The following is a 25,288-nucleotide window of genomic DNA, read 5'->3' on the forward strand; positions in this document are numbered from 1 at the left end:
AAGGCAGGTGGTTCGACCTGGGAGCAGCTAGGGTGGCACATGGTGGTATGGGGCTGGGGTGGGGCTGGTCTGGAGACTCCTCCCCCAGGGTGGCCTTTATTACCCGGGCCTTGTGTCCTGGTTACATGTCCACTGTTTGCTGTTATTGCTGATGTCATGTCCCTGTTTCTGTTTTGGGTGCCCCATGAAGCCAGTCCAGTAAAGAAAGCCCACGTGTAGAGGACAGTCTCTGAGCTGGAGTGTCCAGTGCCAGGGTGGGCTGGGCTCATGTTGGGCTGGGCCCAGGGCCCTGTTGGCACTGAGTGAACCTGACCTTGGGCTCATTGTCTTGGTGCACCTGTCCATCCACTCCCTGGGTGTCCCTGGTGGGTGCTGACATGCGCACTCTGCAGTGTGTCCATGGGTGCCCATGGCAGCGGGTGGCATTGTCACAGACTCCTGCATTGGCTGCAGGTGTCAGCCCCCCATTTTGGTTCTCTTCCTGCAGGGATGTTTGGGTGTCCTGCCTCCTGGTATGGGGTCCTGATCTCAGAAGAGAGGGGGGACACTTGTAGTCATCCGGGCCTGACCCACAACAGGAGTGTCCAACCAGGATAGCTGGGACCCAAGGTCCTCCAGCCCCTGGGAAAGGGCAAACCAAGCATTCCCTGAGCCAGCAGGTGACCACAAGAAGGATGGAATGCAACTGGCCCTGCGCCAGGCCGCGCTGGAGTCTCTCCATACAGGATCCCCACGAAACTTCCCTTTGCCTCTCCGAGGAAGCAGTTCCTACTCCTGTTGGCATGGTTGAGGCACCTGAGGCTCAGAGAGGCCGAGAGCCCATTCCCTACCTTGGACTCACCTTGACTTTGCTGACCTTGGGCATAGTAGGCCCCCGGAGCTCCTGGGCATCTCAGACACCCTATGTGAGCAGGGCGCAGGGAACGGTGACGTACATGCTGCATGTATGTCGGCTGCTCACACCTGCTCTGTTGTCACGAAACACAAGGCACAGATAAAGGCATGAATTTCAAGAGAGTGACAGCAGAGAATCAAGCCACACAGGGAGCCCTCTGAGGCCGGCCAGGCCAGACCCCTGTGCCAGCCGCATCAGGGTGTGTTCTTTCTGCTGAGGTGGTTACAGACACTGGCATTTGGTTTTTGTGGGTGCTGACTTTCTACTTCCTTCAGGACCGGTTTGGAGGTGACATGCCATCTGTAATGTGTGAACCCTTCTCTGAATGAGAAGTTTCTGGGGTGTCAGTCTTGCCACACCTGTGCTGGCACTCCGCTGAAGGCCTCTGTCCAGCTTTGTTATAGAATTCAAATAGGTTTTTAATATCTTGCTGTCTCTCTTCTCCTTTTGGCATCCCCATAATGCGAATGTTGGCACATTTGAGGTTGTCCCAGAAGCTTCTTACACTTTTTTCATATTTTTTTATTCTTTTTTTTTCCTCTTCTGATTGGGTGTTTTTTGCTTCCTCATATTCCAAATCATTGATTTGAATCTTAGAATCCTCTACTCTACTGTTGTATCCCTGTAAGTTGTTCTTTATTTCATTTAGTGTATGCTTAATTTCTGACTGGTCCTCTTTCATGTCTTTGACATTCTCACTAAGATCCTTGAAAGTCTCATGAAGATCCTTGAGTAACCTTATAACCATGGTTTTGAACTTTGTATCCAATAGTTTGCTTGCTTCCATTTCTTTCATTTGTGAGGTTTCTTTGTCTCCTCATTTTGGCTGCTTCCCTGTGTTTATTTCTGTGTATGGGGTAGAGCTACTATATCTCCTGAAATTGGTAGAGTAGCCTTGTGTAGTAGGTTTCCTATAGGGCCCAGTGGCTCAGCCTCCTCAGTCACCACAGCTGGGCACTCTAGATGCACCCCTGTGTGGGCTGTGTGCACAGTTTTGTTGTTGAGCCTTGATTGCTGTTGGCGTCTCTGGGAGGAGTTGACCTCCAGGCCAATTGGCTGGGAGGACCAGCTGCAACTACAGTGGGAGAGCTGCTGTGCAGGATTCAAGGCTCAGCTGTGAAGCAAGGCAGGCTGACGCTAGTGCCAGGTCTTGGACCTTTTATTGATAGGTTTGGGGCTGCCACCAGCTGCAGCTTATTTAAGAGATTTTAGCGAAGCCTGCGCCAGGACAGGCTATTCATTCAGAAAAGCTGCTGCATACCACTTGGGTGAGGCTTCAAATTGGATTGGGCAGAACAAACAGTGTGAACCACGCTGATATGGCTGCCAGTCAGCCCTACGACAGAGGAGACCCCAGCGTGGGAACAATGACCCTTGTGAGCACTCCTGTCTGGAAGAAGGCCACCCCTGGGTTCCTGCCCAGATGACAGACAGTCCAGTTCCTCCCCATATGTGTCTGGGTCCCCCAGAGCCACCTGGTGCTGGAGCTCAGTGGTATCGAGTCCAGGTAAGTTTGTGTGCTAACCCTTTAATAGGAACAGCTGGGTCTCCAGCAGCCTCCATGTCTCTCAGTTACAATTCCTGCTGGTTTTTACAGCCTGTAATTATGGGAACTTTTCTTCCAAGCTCTGGGACCCTGGGATGGGAGTCTGGTGTGGGGCTGGGACCCTTTTCCCTTCTCCAGCAGCCTCCACAAAGACAATCTTCCTCCTGATTGAAAAACCGGCACACGTGGGTGTTGTACCAGTCTGCTCAGCTCCGGCTCCCCTCCAACTAGTCTCATTGTGCTTTCTTCTTTACTTCTCTAGTTGTAGGACTTCCATTCAGCCAGCTTTCAGGTGGTTCTGAATGATGGATTTTCTGTATTTTAGTTGTAATTTTGATGTGGTTGTGGGAGGTGGCGAGTACAGGCGTTTACCTATGCTGCCATCTTGGTTCTTATCACCCCTGTTGTAGCAATTCTTTAGGGTACCCTATATGACCCAGGGCCCAGGACTGTTTTCCATCCCACTCAGCTGGAGATAAGTTTTTCCTCTGCCCTTTTGACAATGTCTTGGGTTGCAGCCTTGGGAATAGCACCTTCCCCCACCCCTCCACCCACAGAGGACACCCCCACCCACTGAGGACACCCCCACTTTTAGCTGGGCTTTCCAGAGAGAGCTCTTAAAAGCAGCAAGAGAGGAGGTGTGGCTGTGCTTATGCAGGTATTCACCTTCAAAGAGAAAACTTTAAAATATGTGAAGGAGAAAAAAGAGGCACAGCTGCGTGGAGAAAGCGCGGTTTATTTGCCTCACACCGGGTGGGGTTTCCTGCTGGAGCCAGAGGGGGACCCTAAGTTCCAGGGCTTCCCTGAGGGGATGCCCAGGGCCACGAGGGATCCAGATCGCCCTGCCGCCTTCTCGTCCTGGAGTTCAGAGGGCTTGTCGAACGTGCTTGTCATCTGCCACGTGCAGAACCTGGAGGCCCGCTGAGGACTGGTTGCGGGAGAGTGCAGGTGTGGCCCGTCTGCACTGGGAGCAGCTGGGGAGGAGGCTGGCGGTCAGCAGCAGGAAGGGGTGCCACCGGAGATGGGTCTGCAGACCAGGGTGGGGCAGGAGGGCTGGGCGCACCCAGAGGACTGGCAGGAGGAGGCCACACACACGACGGGCTTGCAGCTCACGGTCAGGCACCCGGAGGACTGGCGGGAGGGAGCCATGCACACCGTGGGTCTGCAGCTCACAGGCCAGCAGGGCACCTGGCAGCTCACGGGTACGTACACAGCTGGCTTGCAGCTCATGGGCAGGCACATGGAGGACTGGCAGGAAGGGGCCATGCACACGGTGGGCCTGCAGCTCATGGGCAGGCAGATGGAGGACTGTCAAGGGCTGGGCGAGCAGTAGCCAGCCTGGCCACCTGTGTGGCAGCTGGTGTGGCACATGTTGTCGTGGGCTGGCTGGGGTGGGAGTGAGGGCGGAGATGTCTGCGGGCTTCTTCCCTGGCGGCCTTTATACCCAGGCTGTGGGCGTCCCGGCAACACAGAAGCACGACTGTTGACTTCCTCATGCTTCCCCACGGCTGCTTCCTCCGTGTTTCCAGCACCTTCTTTCCTGGGACGCGCTCTCCTGTGTGAGGCTCCACATAAACAAGCTTGGCTCCGAGGCCGGGTCCCCTCTGTAAACAGGGTGTTCTGGTTTGACCACGTGGGCTCCTGGGGTTCCGCCAGGCCATTATTGTGCACAGAGCACCCTGGCTCGCTCAGAGAACCGTATCCTTTCAGCCATTGCTGTCTCATGTCCTGAAAGCAGGACTCTGCAAACGGAAGTCTGCAGGAAGGATCTGGCTGCTGCCCGTGTGCGAATAAAAGCTTTGTTGGACGCAGCCACGTCCATGTCCCTGCGTCTGTCTAGGGCTACTTAGGCGCAAGCCGCTGAGCAGTTATGGGAGAGACCTTGTGGCAGCAAAGCCCGAAATGCTCACCATCTGCCCTTTGCAGAAAGTTTGTCCAAAATCTAGGCAGAAATTGACTTGTTTATGCAACAAATAGTCAACCCCGTGTGCAGGCAGTGGAGCCATCCTGGCCTCGGGAGCCTTCCAGGGCAAGGAATAAAGGAGCGGATGGAGAAATTCATGCACAGAGTGATTCCAGGGAGGAAAACAGGGGCAGCAGATAGGGAGTGAGGGGTGCTGGCGGGCGGCTGGGCCTCCATGAAGAGGTGATGCTGAGCTGCAGTGGGTGATGTGAAGGGCAGTGTCCCAGGCAGAGGCACCTGGGGATGTGAGGGCACTGCTACAGAAATGGGCTCGCTCTGGGAGCGATGGGGAGTCCCAGAATCTGAGGTGCTAGGGCACAGGCACAGGTGGACCGATTCAGGTCATGCCACCGGAGCTGATGGAGAAGAAAGAGTTGGTGAACTCGAAGACACTCAATAGAAAGTATCTAATCTGAAGAAGAGGAAAAAGAACTAAGAAAAGGGCCTCTGAAAGAACATAAAAAAAAAACTAACATAGAGGTACTTTTAACTCAAGAGGAGAATGACATTGAGACATACGGATGTCTTGAAGAAATATAGACAAAATCTCCAAATTTGATGTAAAAAACCTAACTTATAGATGGGAGAATCTCAGAACCCCAAAGCCCCAGCGTTTCTTGGCACAATGGACTCTAGAGTGAAACAGCCATTTCGCACGCCTGCTTCTCTGTCTGTGGTGATGGGGCGGGCACACGTCACCCATCCTGGAATAGTGCGGATGGATAAGTAATCAATTATGAGACAGTTCGTGTAAAACACTTAGCACAGACCTGGCACCAAGGTTGATTTGTTACTATTGTTATTGTGGTGACGTGGTCCTTGCGCTCCCCCTGGGGAGCCCAGCAGCGTTGGGAAGACCTTCTGAATCATTGAGTTTCCACATCTAAACGGGGGACCCCCAGTGCAGCAATGTGACTGTGCTTACATGGACAGAGGACAGGGTATTTAAAATTGGGGAGGACCTTGAAAATCATTGCTGGGTTCCCTGTCCCCTAATGATGGCCCTTCACTATCCAATCTGGGCTCTGGTTCCAGAAATCATAGGGCCATTGGGATTTCCTGAACGGGGTCACTTCCACCAGGAAGAGGCACGTGAAGAGGGAAGAGGAGGAGAAGCCGGCGAGGCAGCCACAAGGAAGGCACCATGCGGCTGGTTGCAGGGACACTGCGGCCTGGTGTAAAGGTCGCCCCGGGAAGGAGCCTGCAGACCAGCCCTGTCCTCTGCCCTGACCCCACTCCAGCCCCATATGCCGCCATGTGCCACACCAGCTGCCTCACCAGTCCCCTGGGCTGAGTTGCCGCTGGTGGCCCGCCCCTGGGCTGCGGGAGCTCCTGCTGTGCCCCCCATGCGGCTCTGCTGTGCCTGCCAGTGTGCAGCTCAGCCACCTCCTGCCAATGGGCCTGCAGCTCCCTGTTGCCCAGCAGCCCTCCTCCTGCAGCCTGGCCAGCTGTGTGCCCAGCCCCTGCCAGGTGACCAGCTGCATGTCCCTGGGCCTCCAGGCAGCCTTCTGTGTGCCCATGAGCTGCAGGCCCATTGTGTGCATGCCCCTTCCTGACAGCCCTCTGGATGCAGCCAGCCGTGCTGCCACACCCTCATCTGTAGACAGGTCCCCTGCCGCACACCTTCCGGCCCCTGAGTTGTGGCCTGCCAGGACACTCCACCTGGGGTCAGGAGCAGCCGGTTGCATGAATCCCTCTGAGTCAGTCCAGATGTCCACTTTAGACCTCCTGGATCCCACTTGTATCCCAAAGTGGTACTACTAGACCACTTTGTAGTACGGCCACTGGATCCCAGCAAGCCAGGCCGAGGGCCTTGCCCCCAGTTCATCCCACCGGCAGGTGCCACAGTGTCCAGGACCTGCATCCTCCAGCATCCAAGGCCTAACAAATATCAGAGTGTGATGCTCACCCGAGTGTGGCCACGTCCCTCCTTCAGTTCCCTAAACTGCTTCTGGGTGTGGTTTCCGAGGATTCTGCAAAGTTCCTTCTGCAGAGAGGGCAGGGACTGACCCTTCAAAGGCCACCTCTGGGGTGACAGGGGTGCTCCTAGTGTCCAGCCACATGGCTTCCTTTGTCCCACATTGTTCCTTGAACTTACGAGTTCAGTTCTTAGCCAGCTCGGTGTGGGACTGAAGGCAAATCACTAGCTTGCTGACCTGACCCCATTTAGGTAAACAGGTCCCCTGCTCCCCTCTAGCTAAAGTCAAAACTACATGCTCCATTGAAAAATATGGCTCTGCCCTAGCCAGTTTGGCTCAGTGGATAGAGCATTGGCCTGCAGGCTGAAGGGTCTCAGGTTCAATTCTGGTCAGGGGCACATGCCCAGGTTGCGAGCTCGATCCCCAGTGTGGGGCATGTAGGAGGCAGCTGATCAATGATTCTCTCTCATCATTGATGTTTTGATCTTTTTCTCTCCCTTCCTCTCTGAAATCAATAATAATAATAATAATAATAATAATAATATATACATATATATATTTCCTTTTTTCCTTTATTGATTAAGGCAGGGGTGGGCAAACTTTTTGACTCGAGGGCCATAATGGGTTCTTAAACTGGACTGGAGGGCCGGAACAAAAGCATGGATGGAGTGTTTGTGTGAACTAATATAAATTCAAAGTAAAGGAGCGGAGGGGGGAGCAAGAGAACCGGATAGAACAGCCGGATCCGGCCCGCGGGCCATAGTTTGCCCAAGGCTGGATTAAGGTATTATATATGTGTCGTTATCCTCCCATTGTCCCCCCATCTCTCTAGTCCTGCCCTCACTCTCATCCCCTGTTTGTCTGCGTTCATCGCTTATGTTTATATGAATGCATACAAGTCCTTTGGTTGATCTCTCCCCCTCACCCCCACCCTCCCCTACTTTCCCTCAGAGGTTTGAGCATCTGATGGATGCTTTTTTGTCTCTAGATCTATTTTTGTTCATCGGTTTATGTTCACAATATTCCACAAATGAGTGAGATCATGTGGTATTTATCTTTCTCTGACTGACTTATTTCACTTAGCATAATGCTCTCCAGCTCTATCCATGCTGTTGCAAATGGTAGGAGTTCCTTCCTTTTTACAGCAGCATAGTATTCCATTGTGTAGATGTGCCAAATTTTTTTAATCCACTCATCTGCTGATAGGCACTTAGGCTGTTTCCAAATCTTAGCTATGGTGAATTGTGCTGCTATGAACATAGGGGTACATATGTCCTTTCTAATTGGTGTTTCTAGTTTCTTGGGATATATTCCTAGAAGTGGGATCACTGGGTCAAATGGGAGTTCCATTTTTAGTTTTTTGAGGAAACACCATACTGTTCTCACAGTGGCTGCACCAGTCTGCATTCCCACCAGCAGTGCACGAGGGTTCCTTTTCCTCTGCATCCTCGCCAGCACTTGTCCTTTGTTGATGATAGCCACTCTGACAGGTGTGAGATGGTACCTCACTGTCGTTTTGATTTGCATCTCTCTGATGTTTAGTGACTTTGAGCATGTTTTCACATATCTCTTGGCCTTCCTTATGTCTTCTTTCGAAAAGTATCTACTTAGGTCCATTGCCCATTTTTTGATTGGATTGTTTGTCTTCTGAAATCAATAAAAATGTATTTTAAAAAATTCAAAAAAAAGAAAAATATGGCTCCTTTTCCCAGTCAGCAGAGAGGGCTTGATGGGCAACTTCCGTGGTCCCCAGAGATGTCTTCGTCCTAATCCCAGAACCTGTGACTATGATGCTTACAGGCAAAGAGACTTGATGATGGGAGCCAATGAAGGGCTTTGCGATGGGAGATGATCCTAGGTCACCCAGGGGCCCCAATGTCATTACAGGGACTTATGAGGGGGCAGGAGACTGGGCTACAGAACAGGAGGCCCCGGGAAGATGGAAATGAGGCGCTAGGCTGCCTCGACACTTAGAGCAGGCAAATATGGAATGTGGTGGGGACCTCTAGGAGCTGGAGGGTGAACAAGGGACAGATTCTTCCCCCGAGCCTCCAGAAAGGTCCAGTCCTGCCCATACCTTGAATTCAGCCCAGAGAGACCCATGGTAGGCTCTGGGCCCCGGAGCTGTGAGACTATACATTTGCAAACCTGCTCCGGGGACTTTGAGCCCCTTCTTCTTCTCTGGGCTCCTCCTGCTGAGCCTCTGTTCCATGCCCGCCTGCCAGGGAGGAGGCCCCCCTCCAGGTGATCCGGTCCCTTCTTAGGTGCTTAGCAGCGGGGCCCCTGTTCAGGTCTGTCCTGCTTCAGGCTCTCCCCTGGCCTGCGCGTCTTCCCTGTCCTGGTCCCCAGGGTTCACCCGGACCGTGGGGACTCTCGGGCAGCATCACCCTTAGTCCTCCCACCCGTGGAGCCTCCAGCACAGATTCTGGCCGTGTCTGACCCAGGCCGTGGTGGTCCCCCTGTAGGGGACACTGTCACACAGCTCCTGACCAACAGGGTGTCTGCTGCTCCCAACTCCCCCTTCACCTGGACAGGTAGGGGTACAGACATGGGCAGGAGCCCACGTCCCTCAGGGTCCAAGCCTCCAGCACCCACACCTGCCTCCTGGGCCCAGCCGTGGAGGGCTGCCCACTGCAGGGAGGGTGGGCCTCTGGGTCGGGAAGGGAGACGAGCGTGCAGATGGCTCCCTTTTCAGATCTCGTCGCCCAGCTGCTCTGAACTTGGATTGGAGAGCACGTCTTTATGGTCTGGCTCCTGCCAGACGGAGCACACAGAGCCCAGATTTGGAGTGGCCCAGGGGGCGCAGGGGAGGAGAAAGCAAACACGTATTTCCCGGCACAAACGTTTTATTGATTTAGCAATTGGCTTTTGTCACATGGAAAGCACGCCACCAGTCCTGCAGAGGAGGCTTGTGGGGGCCCAAGTCCACCCCAGTGAGGGATTTGTGGGTCATCTCTTCTCAAAAAGGGATGGGGGGCACGTTCAAATCTGCATCAGGCAATGACTGTGGGTCCACCGACGGGAGAGGGGTGGGCCTGGCAGCAGCAGAGGGTGGGAGGGGGAGGGCCTGGCAGCATCAGAAGGTGGGAGGGGGAGAGCCTGGCAGCAGCAGAGGATGGGAGGGGGAGGGCCTGGCACCAGCAGAGGGTGGGAGGGGGAGGGCCTGGCACCAGCAGAGGGGCTCTGGGGCTCCGGGGAGAGGAAAACTGTGCTCAGGAGCAAGGACAGCAGCTCGAGAGGCAGAAGATGGAGCTGCTCAGCAGCAAGACTTCTGGGCCGAGGCGGGGACACAGCAGGCTGGGCGGGAGCACACGGGGCGGCAGAGCAGGGACATGCAGGAGGACGGGCGGCAGCAGCTGGGCTGGCAGGAGGAGGCAGGGCCACAGCAGGAGGAGGTGGGCACGCAGCAGGCAGGCCTGCACACTTGGCGGCAGATGAGGGACACGCAGGAGGAGGGTCTGCAGCAGGACGAGGTGCAGGTGATGGGTTGGCAGCATGAGGAGACTGAGCAGGGGGAGGTCCCAGAGCTGATGGGCACGCAGCACAGGGGTTTACAGCAGACAGGTGTGCAGCAGACGGGCACACAGCAGGCCTGCTGGCAGGGGGAGGAGGTGCAGCAGGAGGGCTGGCAGCTAGACTGCTGGCAGCATGTGGGCGTGCAGGAGCTGGTGCAGGAGCTGGTGCAGGCTGATTGGCAGGGGCTGGACCCACAGATCACCTGGCAGCAGGGGCTAGACATGCAGCTCACTGGGGTGCAGATGAGAGTCTGGGTGGGGACCAGGGCACAGCAGCTGGGGGTGCAGCAGCTGGGCTGGCAGCAGCTGGGGGTGCAGCAGGAAGGCTGGCAGCAGCTGGGCTGGCAGCAGCTGGAGACACAGCAGGAGGGCTGGCAGCAGCTGGGGACACAGCAGGAGGGCTCACAGCAGCTCTCTGGACAGTCGTCCACCTGCCAGGAGGAGTCGGTGCAAGCGTCACCGGATCCGGGAAGGCAGACGCGGCCGTCATAGCTCAGGTTGCTGGAGCAGACGGACAGGGCAGATGCGGCCATGGTGGGCGGTGGGGCTGGAGGCGAGCTGGGAGAAGAGTGTGAGAGTGGGTGAAGGTGAGTGAGTGTGCGAGGTGCTGGAACTGTCCAGCTTTTATACCCCTCCCTGGGTGCCTGTGTTGTCCCAGCAGGAGGCTCACGCCCTCCCTTCCTTGTTGGTGTTTACACAGTGAGCACCTTCATTATGGTCAGTCCTCTGTCATGAGATGTCCTTGTCAGATCATAAATGTTTGCCTGTCCTGGATGGGGCTGGTTTCCCTGGCCTGAGTCTGACCCCTGCAGGGATACCTGGAAGGAAGCCACAGCTTCTCCTTGGCTGACCTTTCGGTTTCCCCCTGGAGGGCACCTGGTGGCAGCTGGGCCCTGGGGCCTCACTCCGTGTGGGCCCAGCCTTTGGTGCCCTCACCTGGGCTGGAGGCCTGGCCTGTGATTGGAAAAGAAGTTGAACAGGCCTGGCCTGTTCTGAGGGAAAGGCGACGTGAGGACAGGCCCTTCCTGGTGGGCTCTGTGAACTGCCATGGTGTCGGCCGAGGGCTGCGAGGGTGAGGAGGCTGAGGACAGGGAAGGACCTCCTCTCTCCAAGGAGAGGCAACTTCCAGCAGGCCTGGCCCCCTGGATTGTTAGGGGTCCAGGTTCACAGGCTGACCTGTGGGTCCTGAGGCACGTCCCTGAAGCCGTGGGCAGCTCCTGGGAGAGGCAAGTCCTGGGCAGGGCCTGTGGCTGGGGTGGATTTACCTGGAGGAGGCAGGCATGGGCAATTCATCATGGATGTAATTTCAACCACAACCCAAAGGGAACCTTTATGAGATGTAAATTGTGGATACTGAGCTTCCGGAAAATATTTGCAATATGCATGTTCAGTGTGAACATTAAAAAGTCCTTACAACTAAAGCAGAGTAAGATACAAAAGGATCAAATGCAAAATTCAAAACACTCATATTTTTAATAACCATAGGCAAAGCTATTGACCTCGTTAATAATGAAAATTTCTCAAATTAAAACATAGCTATCCCCCCTGTAAGATCAGCCAAGATTTACAATATGCTCATGTCCAGTGCTGCTGAGCGTGGGGCCTCGCTCTTAGGAACACTTAAAAGGCGTGTTTGTCATGCCTGTGTGATAACACATAATATAAAATTTACCAATTTAACCATTGGAAAGTATACAGTTTAGTGAAATTTAGTGCAGTCACAGTGTTGTGCGACCATGACCACTCTCTAGCCAGAACATTCTCATCACTTAATAGTAAGTCCTAAGCTATTAAGTAATCCCTTCGTGTCCCTGCCAGTCACCTCTCTGCTTTCCTGCTCTATGGATTTGCCCATTCTGCACTTTCCGTGGAAAACAAATCATACAAGATGTGGCCTTTTGTGTCTGCTTATTTCACTGAGCACAGTTTTTCAAGGTTCATCACATTGTAGCAGGTGTCAGTGCTTCACTCCTTTTTATGGGGGAATGATATTCCATTGTATGGACATCCCACATTTTATTTATCCAGTTGATGGGGGCATTTGAGTTGTTTCCCCCTTTGGCTAATATGCATAATGCTGCTGTGAACATTTTTGTATAGGTTTTTGTTTGACCACCTCTTTTCACTTCTCTTGGGTCTATAACCTAGTAGTGGAATTGCTGGGTCGTACGGTATCTCTATGTTTAACTTTTGAGGAACTGCCAGACTATGTTCCACAGTGACTGCATAATTTTGCATTCCCAACGGCAATGTATGAGCATTGCATTTCTTCACATGCGTGCCCACACTATTGCTGTTTATTTAGTTTTTAATTACAGTTACCCTCGTGGGGATGAAGTAGCACCTCATTGTAGTTTTGATTTGCATTTCCCAAATGACCAATGACATTGGGCTTCCTTTCAGGTGCTGTTGGCTGTTTGTATATCTTCTTTGGAGAAATGTCTATCAAAGGGCTTTGCCCATTTTAAATTATGTTGTCTTTTTGTCGTTGAGTTGTAGGAGTTCTTTATGTATTATGTATACTAGACTCTTACAGGATTATAATTTGCGAGTGTTTTCTTCCATTCTGTGGGGTGTCTTTTCACTCTCTGGATACTGCCCTTTAATATAACAAATTTTAAAATCTTGATGAAATCCAGTTTTGTTGATTGTGCTTTTAGCGTCATATCTAAGAAACCATTGCCAAATCTAGGTCATGCACATTTACCTCTATGTTTTCTTCTTAAAATTATAGCTTTAGCTCTTATATTTAGGTCTTCAATCTATTTAAGTTAATTTTTTCTTTTTGGTTGTCAAATGATCTTTAGTTAAAATATTTTCCTTGAGAAAACCAAGATGGCGGCATAGGTAAGCACCTAAACTGCTGCCTCGCACAACAATTTCAAAACTACAACTAAAAGACAGAACGTCTATCACCCAGAACCACGGGAAAGCTGGCTGAGTGGAAGTTCTACAACTAGAAGAAAAGAGCAAACAGCATTGAGGGGTGCACAAGCGCTGAAAAGCTGAGGTACGGAGACGCGCGAATTGGGCTGGTGACGGGTGACTGAAAGCGCTGCTGTTTTCAACCCGAAGGGAGATAAGCTCCCGATTACTCCGAACTCGTTTCTGGGGAGACGCGGGGGACCCAAACTCCTACAGGGAGAAGCTGGACTGTCTGCCGTGGGGTTGGAAAGTGAGGGAGGCTTGCTTGCAGGGCTGCGCGCAGGAACAATTGTTTATTGTGCTGGGGCACAGGACGCGGGGACAGGGTCGGAGCTGCAGAGCCGGCTTACTGGCAGCCATCGCTGTTTGCCACGCCCTAGCCTAGTCACGCCCTGAGACCCCGCCCTGCACAATCTACGAACCCACCCAAGCTCCAAGCAGCAGCTTTAGCATATGAATGGCCTGCCCTATCGCAGCTTAACCTAGCAAACTTGCAGCCCGGGTCAGACAGCTCCAAAACCTCCAAACTCCAAGCAAAGAGGAGAAAACTGTAGTTCTTGCTGTAGCTCCTGCTGGGTGGCCTCAGACAGTAGCTGACCTGCACCCCATTGGAGATCCAGAAGCCAGTGTACCTAGTGGTCAGTGTGAGACACCAGATTTCAACTCCTCACATCCATAAGTGATACATTCAAGAGGCAGACTCAGTGAGCACCAAAGCCCCACTGAAACAAGCCCTGCACCATAAGCTTGTCTCCAGCGCAGCAGTTCTTCCATTATAGACACAGCGGGTCCTCACAGCCAGTTGGCCTGAAGGTCAATTCCTCCCAGTGTACCAACAGCAATCAAGGCTTAACTACACCAAGACTTTGCACTCAGCCCATAAAGGGGTGTACCAAAGGCGTCCACCTCAGGTGATTGGGGAGGCTGAGCTACTGGCCCCTATAGGTCACCTACCACACAAAGCCACTCCATCAACATAAGGAAGCAGCAAAATGCGGAGACAAAGAAACATGTCACGAAAGAGAGAAATGGAGGAAAGCAAACTAATGGACGACATAGTGTTCAGAACCACATTTATAAGGTTACTCAAGAATCTTCTAAAAACCGCCGAGAAACTTGATGAGACCTTCAAGGACCTTAATGAGAATGCCAAAAAAATGGAAAAGGACCAGTCAGAAATTAAGCATACACTGTCTGAAATAAAGAATATACCGAAACTCAACTGTAGATCAACGTACCCCAAGAATCAAACCAAAGATCTGAAATATGAGGAAACAAAAAACACCCAACCAGAAAAACAAAAAGAAAAAATCCAAAAATATGAAGATAGTGTAAGGAGCCTCTGGGACAACTTTAAGCTTACCAACATCCGAATTTTTGGGGTGCCAGAAGAAGAGAAAGAGCAAAATACTGAAAACCTATTTGAAGAAATAATGACTGAAAACTTCCCTCACCTGGTGAAAGAAATAGACTTACAAGTTCAGGAAGCGCACAGAACCCCATACAAGAGGAATCCAAAGAGGACCACACCAAGACACATCATAATTAAAATGCCAAGAGCAAAAGACAAAGAGAGAATCTTGAAAGCAGCAAGAGAAAAACGGTTAGTTACCTACAAGGGAGCACCCATACGACTGTCAGCTGATTTCTCGGCAGAAACTATGCAGGCCAGAAGGGAGTGGCAACAAATATTCAAAGTGATGAACAGCAAGAACCTACAACCAAGATTACTCTACCCAGCAAAGCTATCATTCAGAGTTGAAGGTCAGATAAAGAGCTTCACAGACAAGAAAAAGCTAAAGGAGTTCATCACCACCAAACCAGGATTACATGAAATGCTGAAGGGTGTTCTTTAAGAAGAGGAAGAAGAAGAAAAAGGTAAAGATAAAAAATTATGAACAACAAAATGACATCAAATACATACCTACCAACAAGTGAATCTAAAAATCAAGTGAATAAAAAATCTGAAGAACAGAATGGACTGGTGAATATAATAGAATCAGGGACATAGAAAGGGAGTGGACTGACAATTCTCAGGGGGGAGGGGGTGTGAGGGGTGCGGGAAGAGACTGGACAAAAAGCTTACACCTATGGATGAAGACAGTGGCGGGGGATAAGGGCATGGGGTGGGGTGGGGAATCAGGTGGAGGGGACCTAGGGGGAAAAAAAGAGGAACACCTGTAATAATCTGAACAATAAAGATTTATTAAAAAAAAAATAAAAAATATTTTCCTTTGTAGTTCTTAACTAGCTGGGCATTTCACTGCACCACTGCTGATGTCATCTGTGATGTCATGAGTGTGACGGCATCAACATTGCAGCCCACCGACTGGGCAGTCCCCAGGATCCCTTTAATGGTTCCAGAGAGTTCTCTAGCTAAAGATGGGTGCTGATCTGTCGGGCAGTGCTGACAATCTCATCAAAAGTGGTATTTCCTCTGTGCTTAATGTCTTCTTGCTTCTTTCTGTCTCGTTGCAGTTCTTTGAGGGCTTTGATGATCAGGGCCGAGGCAGAAGGCACTACCTCAATCTGGGCCTGTCTGTTCTGAACAGTCAGTTTCACTGTAACTTTAAGATCTTTCCCATCTTTGGTTGCCTTAGTGATGTTGTCACCAACCTTTTTTAGAGACAGGCCCGGAGGTCAGTCTTGGGTCCAGCACAGACATAGCACCATTTCCCCACGGGTACACCTCAGGTATCTGACTTCAGTCTTGTTGGGGTTAAAATTCGGCAGCATGGTGGAGGTGGCTGGTGTCAGATAAACCCAGATTTGTACGACTGAAGAAATTTGCACCTAAGCCTCCTCTGAGACGAAAGTGAGTTAATTTTTATATTTGGTGTGAGATAGGGTTCAACTTCACTCCTTTGCATGTAAATATCCGGTTGTCTCAGTAACATTTGTTGAAGAGACTATTCTTTCTCCATTGAATGGTCTTGACACTACTATTAATAATCAGTTGACACCCTGGCTGGTCTGGCTCAGTGGATGGAGCATCAGCCTGCGGACTGGGGTGTCGTGGGTTCGATTCCAGTCAAGGGCACATGCCCGGGTTGTGGGCTAGGTCCCCAGTGCGGGGCATGCGGAAGGCAGCCGATCGATGATTCTCTCTCATCATTGATGTTTCTCTCCCTCTCCCTTCCTCTCTGAAATCAATAAAAATATATTTAAAAAAATAATCAATTGACCATATATTTGTGGGTATTTTTCTGGACTCTCAATTTTATTCCATTGATTTATACACTGAGTGGCCAGATTATTATGATCTCTGAACGCATAATAATCTGGCCACTCAGTGTATATATACACATATTAGAGGCCCGGTGCATGAATTCGTGCATGGGTGGGGTCCGGCCAGCCTGGCCAGGGGGAGGGGGAGATGGGTGGTTGGCTGGCCTGCCTGCTGGTTGAACTCCTGGTCGAGGGGACAATTTGCATATTAGCCTTTTATTATATAGGATATACACTGAGTGGCCAGATTATTATGTGTTCAGAGATCATAATAATCTGGCCACTCAGTGTATGTCTATCCTTATGCCAGTACCTCTGTTTTGATTACTATAGTTTTATAGTAAGTTTTCTTCCTTTCTAATTTGGATGTCTTTTATTTTAGTTTCTTGCCCAATTGCTCTGTCTAGAACTTCCAGTACAGTGTTGAATAGAAGTAGTAAAAGTGGGCATCCTTGTCTTGTTGTTTGCCTTAGAGGAAAGGCTTTTAGTCTTTCATCATTGAATATTGTCAGCTGTGGGTTTTTCATAATGTTCTCTGTTATGCTGAGGAAGTTTCCTTCTAGTCCTAGTTTGTTGAGCATTTTTTATCATGAAAGAGAAGTCTTTTTATCAAATGCTTTTTCTGTAGCAATTGGGATGACTTGGTTTTCCCCTTCATTCTATTGACATGGCACATTACACTGATTGGTTTTCATATGTTGAATTACTCTTGCATTCTTGGGATAAATCCCACTTGCTCATTGTGTATAATTATTTTCATATAATGCTGGATTTGGCATAATTGTATTTTGTTGAAGATTTTAAAACTTTGGCAATAAAGGATATTGGTCTGTAGTGTTCCTTTGTTATCTTTCTCTGGCTTTGATATCAGGATAATGCTGACCGACCTCATAGAGTAAGTTAGAAAGTGTTCCCTCGTATTGTGTTCTTTGGAACGGATGAGAAGGGTTGGTGCCAAGTCTGCTGTGAATACTTAGCAGAATTTGGCATTGAAGCCATGGGGCCCTGGGCTTTTCTTGTGGAAGAGGTTTTTTATTACTGATTCAATCTCATTACTTGTTTTATGTCTCTTCAGCTTGTCTATTTCTTATTGATTCAGTTCACTCACTTTAGGTCCAAAGATAGAAAATATATTGAAAGTGAAAGAATGGAAAAAAGATATTTAATGCAAATAGTAGACAAAAGAAATCTGGATGGTTATAATAAAATGGCAAAATAGATTTTAAGTCAAAATTATTATAAGAGATAAATAAAGACTTCAACTATTGATAAAAGGTCAATATATCAAGAATATTTGACAATTATAAACATATATATCTAGCAACAGACTTCCAAAATACATAAAGAAAAAATTTATAGAACTGAAGAAAGAAATAGATAATTCCAATTCTACAATAATACTTGGAGACTTCAATAAGTCATTTTCACTAATTAAAAAAAATGAAACGGTAGAGCAACTAGATCAAAGGTCAACAATAGCCCTAGCCAGTTTGGCTCAGTGGATAGAGTGTTGGCCTGCAGACTGAAGGGTCCCGGGTTCGATTCCGTACAAGGGCACATGCCCCCGTTGCAGGCTTGATCCCCAGTAGGGGCTGTGCAGGAGGCAACCAATCAATGATTCCCTCTCATTATGGATGTTTCTATCTCTCTCTCCCTCTCCCTTCCTCTCTGAAATAAATGAAAATATATTTTTAAAAAAGATCAACAATGAAATAGAGGACTTGAAGAACACTATAAAGCAACTAGACCCAACAGACATGTATACAACGCTCAACTCAACAACAGCAGAATACACATTTTTCTTAACTGCACATGGGATATTCTCCAGATTAGCCTATATGTTAGGCCACAAGACAAATCTCAATACATTTAAAAATATTGAAATCACACAAAGTATCTTATCTGATCACAATGAAATGAAACTAGAAGTCAATTACAGAAGGAAAACTGAAAAATTTACAAATATGTGAAAATCCAACAACAAAGAAACAAAAGAAGAAATAAAGAGGGAAGTTGAAAGTACTTTGAGATTAATGCAAATGAAAACATAATAAACCAATACTTAAAGAATACAGAAAAACAATGCTCAGAGGAAAAGTTATAGCTATCGACACAATTAAAAAGAAGAAAGATTTCAAATCAATAACCTAATGTTACACCTTAACAAACTAGTAAAAGAAGAGCAAACTACTAGTAAACCCAAAGCAGCAGAAGAAAGGACATAAAGATTAGGACACAGATTAATAAAATAGAGACTAGAAACACAATAGTGCGATCAATGAAACCAGAAGTTTATTCTTGAAAACAACAACAACAAAATTGACAAACCTTTAACTAGATTGGCTAAGAAAAAAAGAAAGAAGACTCAAGTTACTAAAATCAGAAGTAAAAATGGGGCATATTTACTGCCCTTGCATAAATAAAAAGGAGTGTATGAGAATACTGTGAACAACTATTCACTGAAACGTTAGACCTAGACATAATGGAAAAATCCTTAAAACACACACACTACTGAAACAGATACTTTACTGGTGTTCTTTATTTCTTCATATAGCCCCACTTTACTGATTAGTACCCTTTTATTTCAGCCTGAATTATTATTTCTTGTAGGGCAGATCTACTAGTAATCAACTCTTTCGACATTTATTTATTTGGATATGTCTTAATGACTCCTTCATTTTTAAAGGACACTTTTTTTTTGTTGGATATAGACTTCTTGATGGACAATTTTTAATGCACTTTAAATATGGCATCCTACTGTCTTCTGGTCTCACAGTTTTCAGATGGGAAATTGGCTGTTAATCTTTTCTCTTGCAGTTTTTAAGACTCTCTCTTTGTCTTCTAATAATTTGATTATAATGCATCCCAGTGTGGATCTCTTTGAGTTTATTCTGTTTGAGTTTATTGAGCTTCTTGGATGTAGATAACCTATGTTTCATCAAATTTGGGAAGTTTTTGACCATTACTTATTTATTTTTTAAATCACCACTCAAGTTTTATTGAGTTTTAGAGAGAGAGGAAGGGAGAGAAAGAAACATTGATATGAGAGAGAAACATTGATTGATTGCCTCTTATACATGCCCTGAGCAGGGATCAAACCTGCAACCTAAGTATGTGCCCTGATTGGGAGTCAAACCTGCACCTTATGGTGCATGGGACAATGCTCCTACCAACTGAGCCATCCAGCCAGGGCTTGACCACTATTTCTTACCATTTTTTTCTGCTCTTTTTTCTCCCTCATCTCTCTGGGACTCCATTTAGTATATGTTGCTGTGCTTGATGGTGTCCCACAGGTGCCTTAATCTCTATTCATTTATCTTCATTTCATTTATTCTATCTGCTCCTCAGACTACAGTATTTCAGTTGACCTATCTTCACTCTCACTAATTCTTTTGTCTGCCTGCTCAAATGTGCTATTCAGACCCTCTAGTGAAGTTTTCATTTTAGTTATTGTACTTTTCAACTCTGAATTTTCATTTGGTTCCTTTTTATATTTCTGTCTCTTTATTGATTACACTGTATTTGGTTAGACATAATTCTCTTGGTTTCTCTTAACTCTTTGTCCATGGTTTTCATTAACTCTTAGAGTATATTAATAAAGTTGACGTAAAGGCTTTGTCTAGTAAGTTCAATTCCTGAACTTTACATGCCTTGTAATTTTTTTGAAAACATTTTGAATATTATCATGTGACTAGAGGCCTGGTGCACGGTTTTGTAGAGGGACACCAGTGAGGTCCCTCAGCCTGGCCTGCACCCCCTCACAATCCAGGACCCCTTGGAGGATGTTGGAGAGCTGGTTTTGGCCCGATCCCCACAGGCCAGGCCAAGGGACCCCACCAATGCACGAATCTGTGCACCAGGCCTCTAGTATGCATATAAGATCTTTGTATAATCTCTTCCCGCCCTCCCCCCTACCTCCTTCCCTCTGAGATTCATCTGTCTGTTCCATGTTTCCATGGCCTGTGATTTCCACTCCTGCGTTAAGTGTCTGCCCCCTGGTAGTCAGTGTGCATCATAGCTACTGGTCAGTTGGCTGGTCACTTAGGCATATATATATATATATATATATATATACATATATATATATATAGACTAGAGGCCTGATGTATGAAGATTTGTGCAAGAATGGGCCTTCCTTCCCCTGCCTGCTGGCACCACCTTCGCTCTGACCTGGAGCTGCCTTTCCGCCTTCCCACATTGCCCAGAGGCCCGGAGCTGCTGGGGTGATGCGGAATGCCTGTGTCGTCACCATGGCGATTACACAAGCGTCACACCCTGCCCCCAGCCACTCGGTACCTGCGTATGCAAATTAACCCCCATCTTTGTTGGATTAATTTGCATACTCACTCCTGATTGGCTGGTGGGCGTCGCAAAGGTATGGTCAATTTGCATCTTTCTCTTTTATTAGTGTAGATGTCCTCAAACTACGGCCCGCGAGCCACATGCGGCCCGCCGAGGACATTTATCCGGCCCGCCGGGTGCCGCTGCCTGTCCTGCTTAGCAGCCGACTTGTACCGGGCCCGCAGTGCGCATAGGAATTTGTTCATAGTTTTTTTTTTAAACTATAGTCCGGCCCTCCAACGGTCTGAGAGACAGTGAACTGGCCCCCTGTTTAAAAAGTTTGAGGACCCCTGGTGTAGATAATTGACATCATATTCTCTTCCCTCCATACAGTTTGTTGTTGCTGATTGTTGTGGCTTTTTGTTTGTTTGTTTAGCAACTCTTTTAAACTATTTTGTAGTGACTGTACTCTTTGTCATGTGTGGTCTCTGTTTGTAGTCAAATAGTAATTTGACAGATAGTTCCTTAAACACCTGGATCCCCCCAATTTTATTTCCTCCTAGTCTTTTTAGCTGGGCTCTGTTGGAGCATGCCTTCAACCCTCAGCTGGACAATGCTGCCTTCACCTTCACTTCCTGCTTTCTCAGAGTTTGAAGTGCAGTCAGAGGTGAGTATTTAAGGCCTTCTCAGGTTTTTTCTGAGCACACACCCCCTCATATGTACATACGGAGCTTCTAGACTCCCAGGAATTGGTGGAAGCTTTGAAAACCTTATTCTTGAAAGCATCCCATCCCCCAGCTTGTCATTCTGGGCTTATCGGGGTGTCTTCTGTTTGCCACAGCTGATATTCTTCCCTCAGGTGCCTTAACTTGTTTATTTGACAAACACTGCCCATGCACATGCCTCTATGCCTTGAGGAAGTTCTGAGTTGGGAGAAATAAAGGCAAGCCCTGTGTGAGTCCTTCATCAAGCCACCAGGAAGGTTAAAACAAACAACCACGCTTCCTTTAAGACAAGGTCTGCTGTGCTCCCTCCAGCACCAGGAATCACCGGGAACAGCACAGGCTGCTCAATTCAGACAGTTGCTGAGCGGCGATGGGGGTGGCGCTAGGGACTGCTAACACGCTGCAAAGTAGTCCCATGTAGCTGCTCCTGCTTTTTCTCTTGACAAAGCATTTCCTTGGCTGTTTTAAACCTTTGACCATTTTCCAGAGTTTAGATCCAGCTCATTCTGTCAGCTTTGCCAACGCGCGTCCCCTCTCCCCACACCGCTTGCAGTGTTTTGGGGAGGGGAGCTTAGAGTTCCCTATTTTCTGTTTTCTGACATTTTAGTGGGCACAATTTTGAAAAGTCCTTAGAAGCGCATTTGTCAGTATCTCCCAGAATTTAAAATTGGCAAACATTCCAACCTAGAAATGCCACGTCAAGGAATGTACGCGCCATGAAAACATACACTAGTGCACATGGGCACATGTGAGGACCCTCACAGTGGTGTTGGTAATAATCAAGACTAGAGAGCCTTTAAGTGCCTGTCCATCTGGTACGGTACATGAATTGATAATGGTGTGTCCACACTTTGGGAGGATGTATACCTCGGCAAAGAAATCATGATAAAATATTTTTCTTATCAAACTGGCAAAGATAGAGAAATGTGAGCCTCCATGTTGCAAATCTGTGCTATTTTTTAAAAAATTTAATCCTCACCTGAGGACATGTTTATTGATTTTTAGAGAGAGGAAAGAAGAGAAGGAGAGGGAGAGAGAAAGAAAAAGAGAGAGAGAGAGAAACATCAATCGGTTGCCTCCTGTATGTGCCCCAACTGGTGATCAAATCTGCACCTAGGTATGTGCCCTGATGGGGAATTGAACCCACAACCTTCTGGTGTAGGAAGCGACACTCACCCAACTGAGCCACCAGCCAGGACAATCTGTGCTATTACTGTTCATACCCAGAACCCCCTGTGGGCAGTGCGGTGATCTTCACATCACCAGTGTCTGCACACTTTGCTCTGCAGTCCTAGTTCTGGGAGTCTGTTGTCAGATTTGCTCAATCGTGTGTGAACCTGCATCTGGCCACATCTGGCCACCTGTGTTCACATCTACCTCCCACTTCATGGTTTGGACTCGCTCCCGCGCATTCTGGGCTTTCCACACCATTGCCGCCCGCCCGGGATCTTCCCTTTCCCACCTGCTCCCCCTCAGCCCAGCCCAGCAGGTGGAGCTCTGAAGGCTGCATCCTGGTCTCTGCCCTCCGTGTCCCAGGAGCTGGCTCGGTGCTGGGGCACAGGGTGTGTGTCCCCGTGTCTATGACTGTGTGTGAGTTCAGGGTGCCCAGCCATCCCAAGAAGCCAGTCTGGGTGCTAGGCCAGGCGGTGCCCACAGGATTGGGCCCGGAACAAAGCTAGGACCCCGCAGGACCTGTGATGGTGGTCAAACAGCTGAATGACATGAGGGGACATGAGCTTCCAGGTGTCACGAGCAAGAGCCCCTCAAATTTCCCTAAACTGGTGATATCACGACAGCCCAGGGCACAGGCCTCACCACTGTCCCGCCCACCCCCAGATGTGCGCAGTCATCATGCAGGGCCAGTGAGGGGAGCAGAGTTTTTATTGGTGCTCAGAGGTTGAGTGACACTGCTTTGTGCGGGACCAGGGTCAGGCAGGGCCCATCCCTGACCAAAGGAGGGCGATGGCCTTGAGCCAGGAAGCGTGGTGTGGCGCAGCCAGGGCACCCAGGGCCATGGCCAGGAGAGGAGCTTCGTGAGCTTCCAGGCCACCCCTGGGCTGGGCTAGAGGAAGTGGGGCTGAGCTACACCCAGCTAGGGTGAGCCCCGGGAGCTGGAGGTCACGGGCTTCCAGGGTCTTCCGGTGCAGAGAGTAGGGAGAATCCCTGGAGCCAGCTGGCCCTGGAGAGGAGTCTGCTCAGCAGCAGGATGTCTGGGCCGAGGTGGGGACGCAGCAGGCTGGGCGGGAGCACACGGGGCGGCAGAGCAGGGACATGCAAGAGGACAGGTGGCAGCAGCTGGGCTGGCAGGAGGAGGCAGGGCCACAGCAGGAGGAGGAGGGCACGCAGCAGGCAGGCCTGCACACGGGGCGGCAGATGAGGGACACGCAGGAGGAGGGTCTGCAGCAGGATGAGCAGCAGTAAGTGGGCTGGGGGTGGCCCCAGAGCAGACAGGCACATACACACAGGCTTGCTACAGACAGGTGTGCAGCAGACGGGCACACAGCAGGCCTACTGGCAGGGGGAGGAGGTGCAGCAGGAGGGCTGGCGGTTAGACTGCTGGCAGCAAGAGGGCATGCAGGAGCTGGTACAGGCTGATTGGCAGGCACTGGGCCCACAGGCCCCTTGGCAGCAGGGGCTAGACATGTAGCTCACTGGGGCACAGACAAGGGTCAGGCAGGGAGCTGGGGTGTGGCTGGTAGACTGGCAGCAGCTGGGGGTGCAGCAGGGAGGCTCACAACAGCTCTCTTGGCAATTGTCCACCTGCCTGGAGGAGCCAAGGCAAGTGCTGGGGGCGCAGACGTGGCTGCCACAGCTCAGGTCCCTGGAGCAGACGGACAGGGCCGGTGTGGCGATCACACAGGTTCTGGAGCAGCAGGTATCTGCCATGCCAGACTTCTGAGTGTGGCTGGTGATGGCTGTCACTGGAGGAGTGTTTGTGTCCTGAAAGCAAGTGCTGAGACGCAGAGATCCTAAAGGACGGCTCAGGAGGTGGGTGTGACTGTGAGGCCTAGCCCCTCTGTGCACCTTTAGCGTGAGTTCCAGTCCCAGGGTGCTTTGCACCAGCAGATGCTGCACATGTGCCCCACACCCTCCTCCACGGAGCATGGGGGCCTTGGCCAAGACCAGTGCCTCCTTGCCTGTGCCACCCCCAAACCCCAGTGGGGTGTCCATGGCTCTTCTCTGTGTGCTTCTCTCCCAGTGTCCGGCCCAGACCCTGTTCTTAGCTCCCCTTCTATCTCAAAATCACCGAATACCGTGCAGATTCTGTTATTTCTTGAGTTTTCCGTTTTAGGTACGAGCCGATTTCTGTGGAGGAAGAAAGCACTTTCTCTTGTTTGCCACCAGTCCTGTGAAAATCCCCCCTCCCAGCCCCAGGAGGCAGTCAGACCCGAATATTGGTTAAATCTGTGTTCAGACCCGTATTATTTTCACTGAGTATTGTTCACAGCCAAGTCTGTATAGTGGAACCAGGGTTAACATCCTTACCTGCACGTGTTTTGTGTTTGCTTGTTCTCCTGTGTACCTGTCATCAAACAGTCCCCAAGCTCCGCTCAGGAGGTTCACACGTATCAGGTGATCAGTCAGCTTCATTCAGAAAGCCCCTCCTGGACCTCTGTGGCTGTGGGCTGTCCCTCCCACCGGTGCAGAGGCGACACCTGGGCTTCTCCCTTCACCGTTGTCTCTGGATGCTCCCTCCTCTCTCCCCAGGCACGGAACTCTGACTTCCTGAATGGGGTGTGTTTTCCTTCCTGGGTTTTTGCCCTTGTTTTGGTGGAGCCCACCCTGCAGAAGCTTCCTGAAAATGGGTGCATTGGAGAGAAACGTTTGAGCACAGCATAGTTAACAATGCCTCTGTTCCGCCTTTGTAGCTGATGGATAGCTTAGATGAGTATAGTCTTCTGGATTAAAAAGTTTCCCTTAGGCCAGTGGTCGGCAAACTGCGGCTGTGGCTCGGGAGCCGCGGTTTGCCGCTCTGTTGACTAATGAGTTTGCTGACCACTGACCTAGACTCTTGATTCCAATAATTACAGGCTGTTGTTGTTCCTTGTGATTAAGCCCCTAGGACAGTGGTCGGCAAACTCATTAGTCAACAGAGTGGCAAACCGCGGCTCACGAGCCGCATGTGGCTCGCGAGCCGCAGTTTGCTGACCACTGCCTTAGGCTATTTGTTGAAGATGTGCAACATTTCCAGAAATTTAAATGTTCCTGTACTGATTCTCAGTTAACCCACCTCCCCCAAGGAGAAGTCACTGTTCCGCCTTCTCTCCTCCTTGGTTAGTTCTGCTTGTTC

General features: G+C 49.6%; 1 protein-coding gene and 2 pseudogenes across 3 annotated transcripts; all 3 read right to left on the reverse strand.

The window, feature by feature from the left end:
- Positions 1–9,579: 9,579 nt before the first annotated feature.
- LOC308242734 (uncharacterized protein) lies at positions 9,580–10,371 on the reverse strand (the record flags this gene model as incomplete). The annotated part of the gene is made up of 1 exon (XM_080657204.1): positions 9,580–10,371. The coding sequence occupies one exon, from the start codon at positions 10,369–10,371 to the stop codon at positions 9,580–9,582; it is 792 nt and encodes a 263-aa protein (XP_080513330.1).
- A 4,635-nt stretch (positions 10,372–15,006) lies between these two features.
- On the reverse strand, positions 15,007–15,499 carry LOC308242741 (large ribosomal subunit protein uL11-like; annotated as a pseudogene). The gene has a single exon. The product of its transcript is annotated as a large ribosomal subunit protein uL11-like (transcript).
- Positions 15,500–23,192: 7,693 nt separating this feature from the next.
- LOC308241339 lies at positions 23,193–23,883 on the reverse strand (annotated as a pseudogene). The gene has a single exon. The product of its transcript is annotated as an uncharacterized misc_RNA (transcript).
- Positions 23,884–25,288: the final 1,405 nt, after the last annotated feature.

Source organism: Plecotus auritus (genome assembly GCF_963455305.1).
Source record: "Plecotus auritus genome assembly, chromosome: 2".
Classification (NCBI taxonomy): Eukaryota; Metazoa; Chordata; class Mammalia; order Chiroptera; family Vespertilionidae; genus Plecotus; species Plecotus auritus.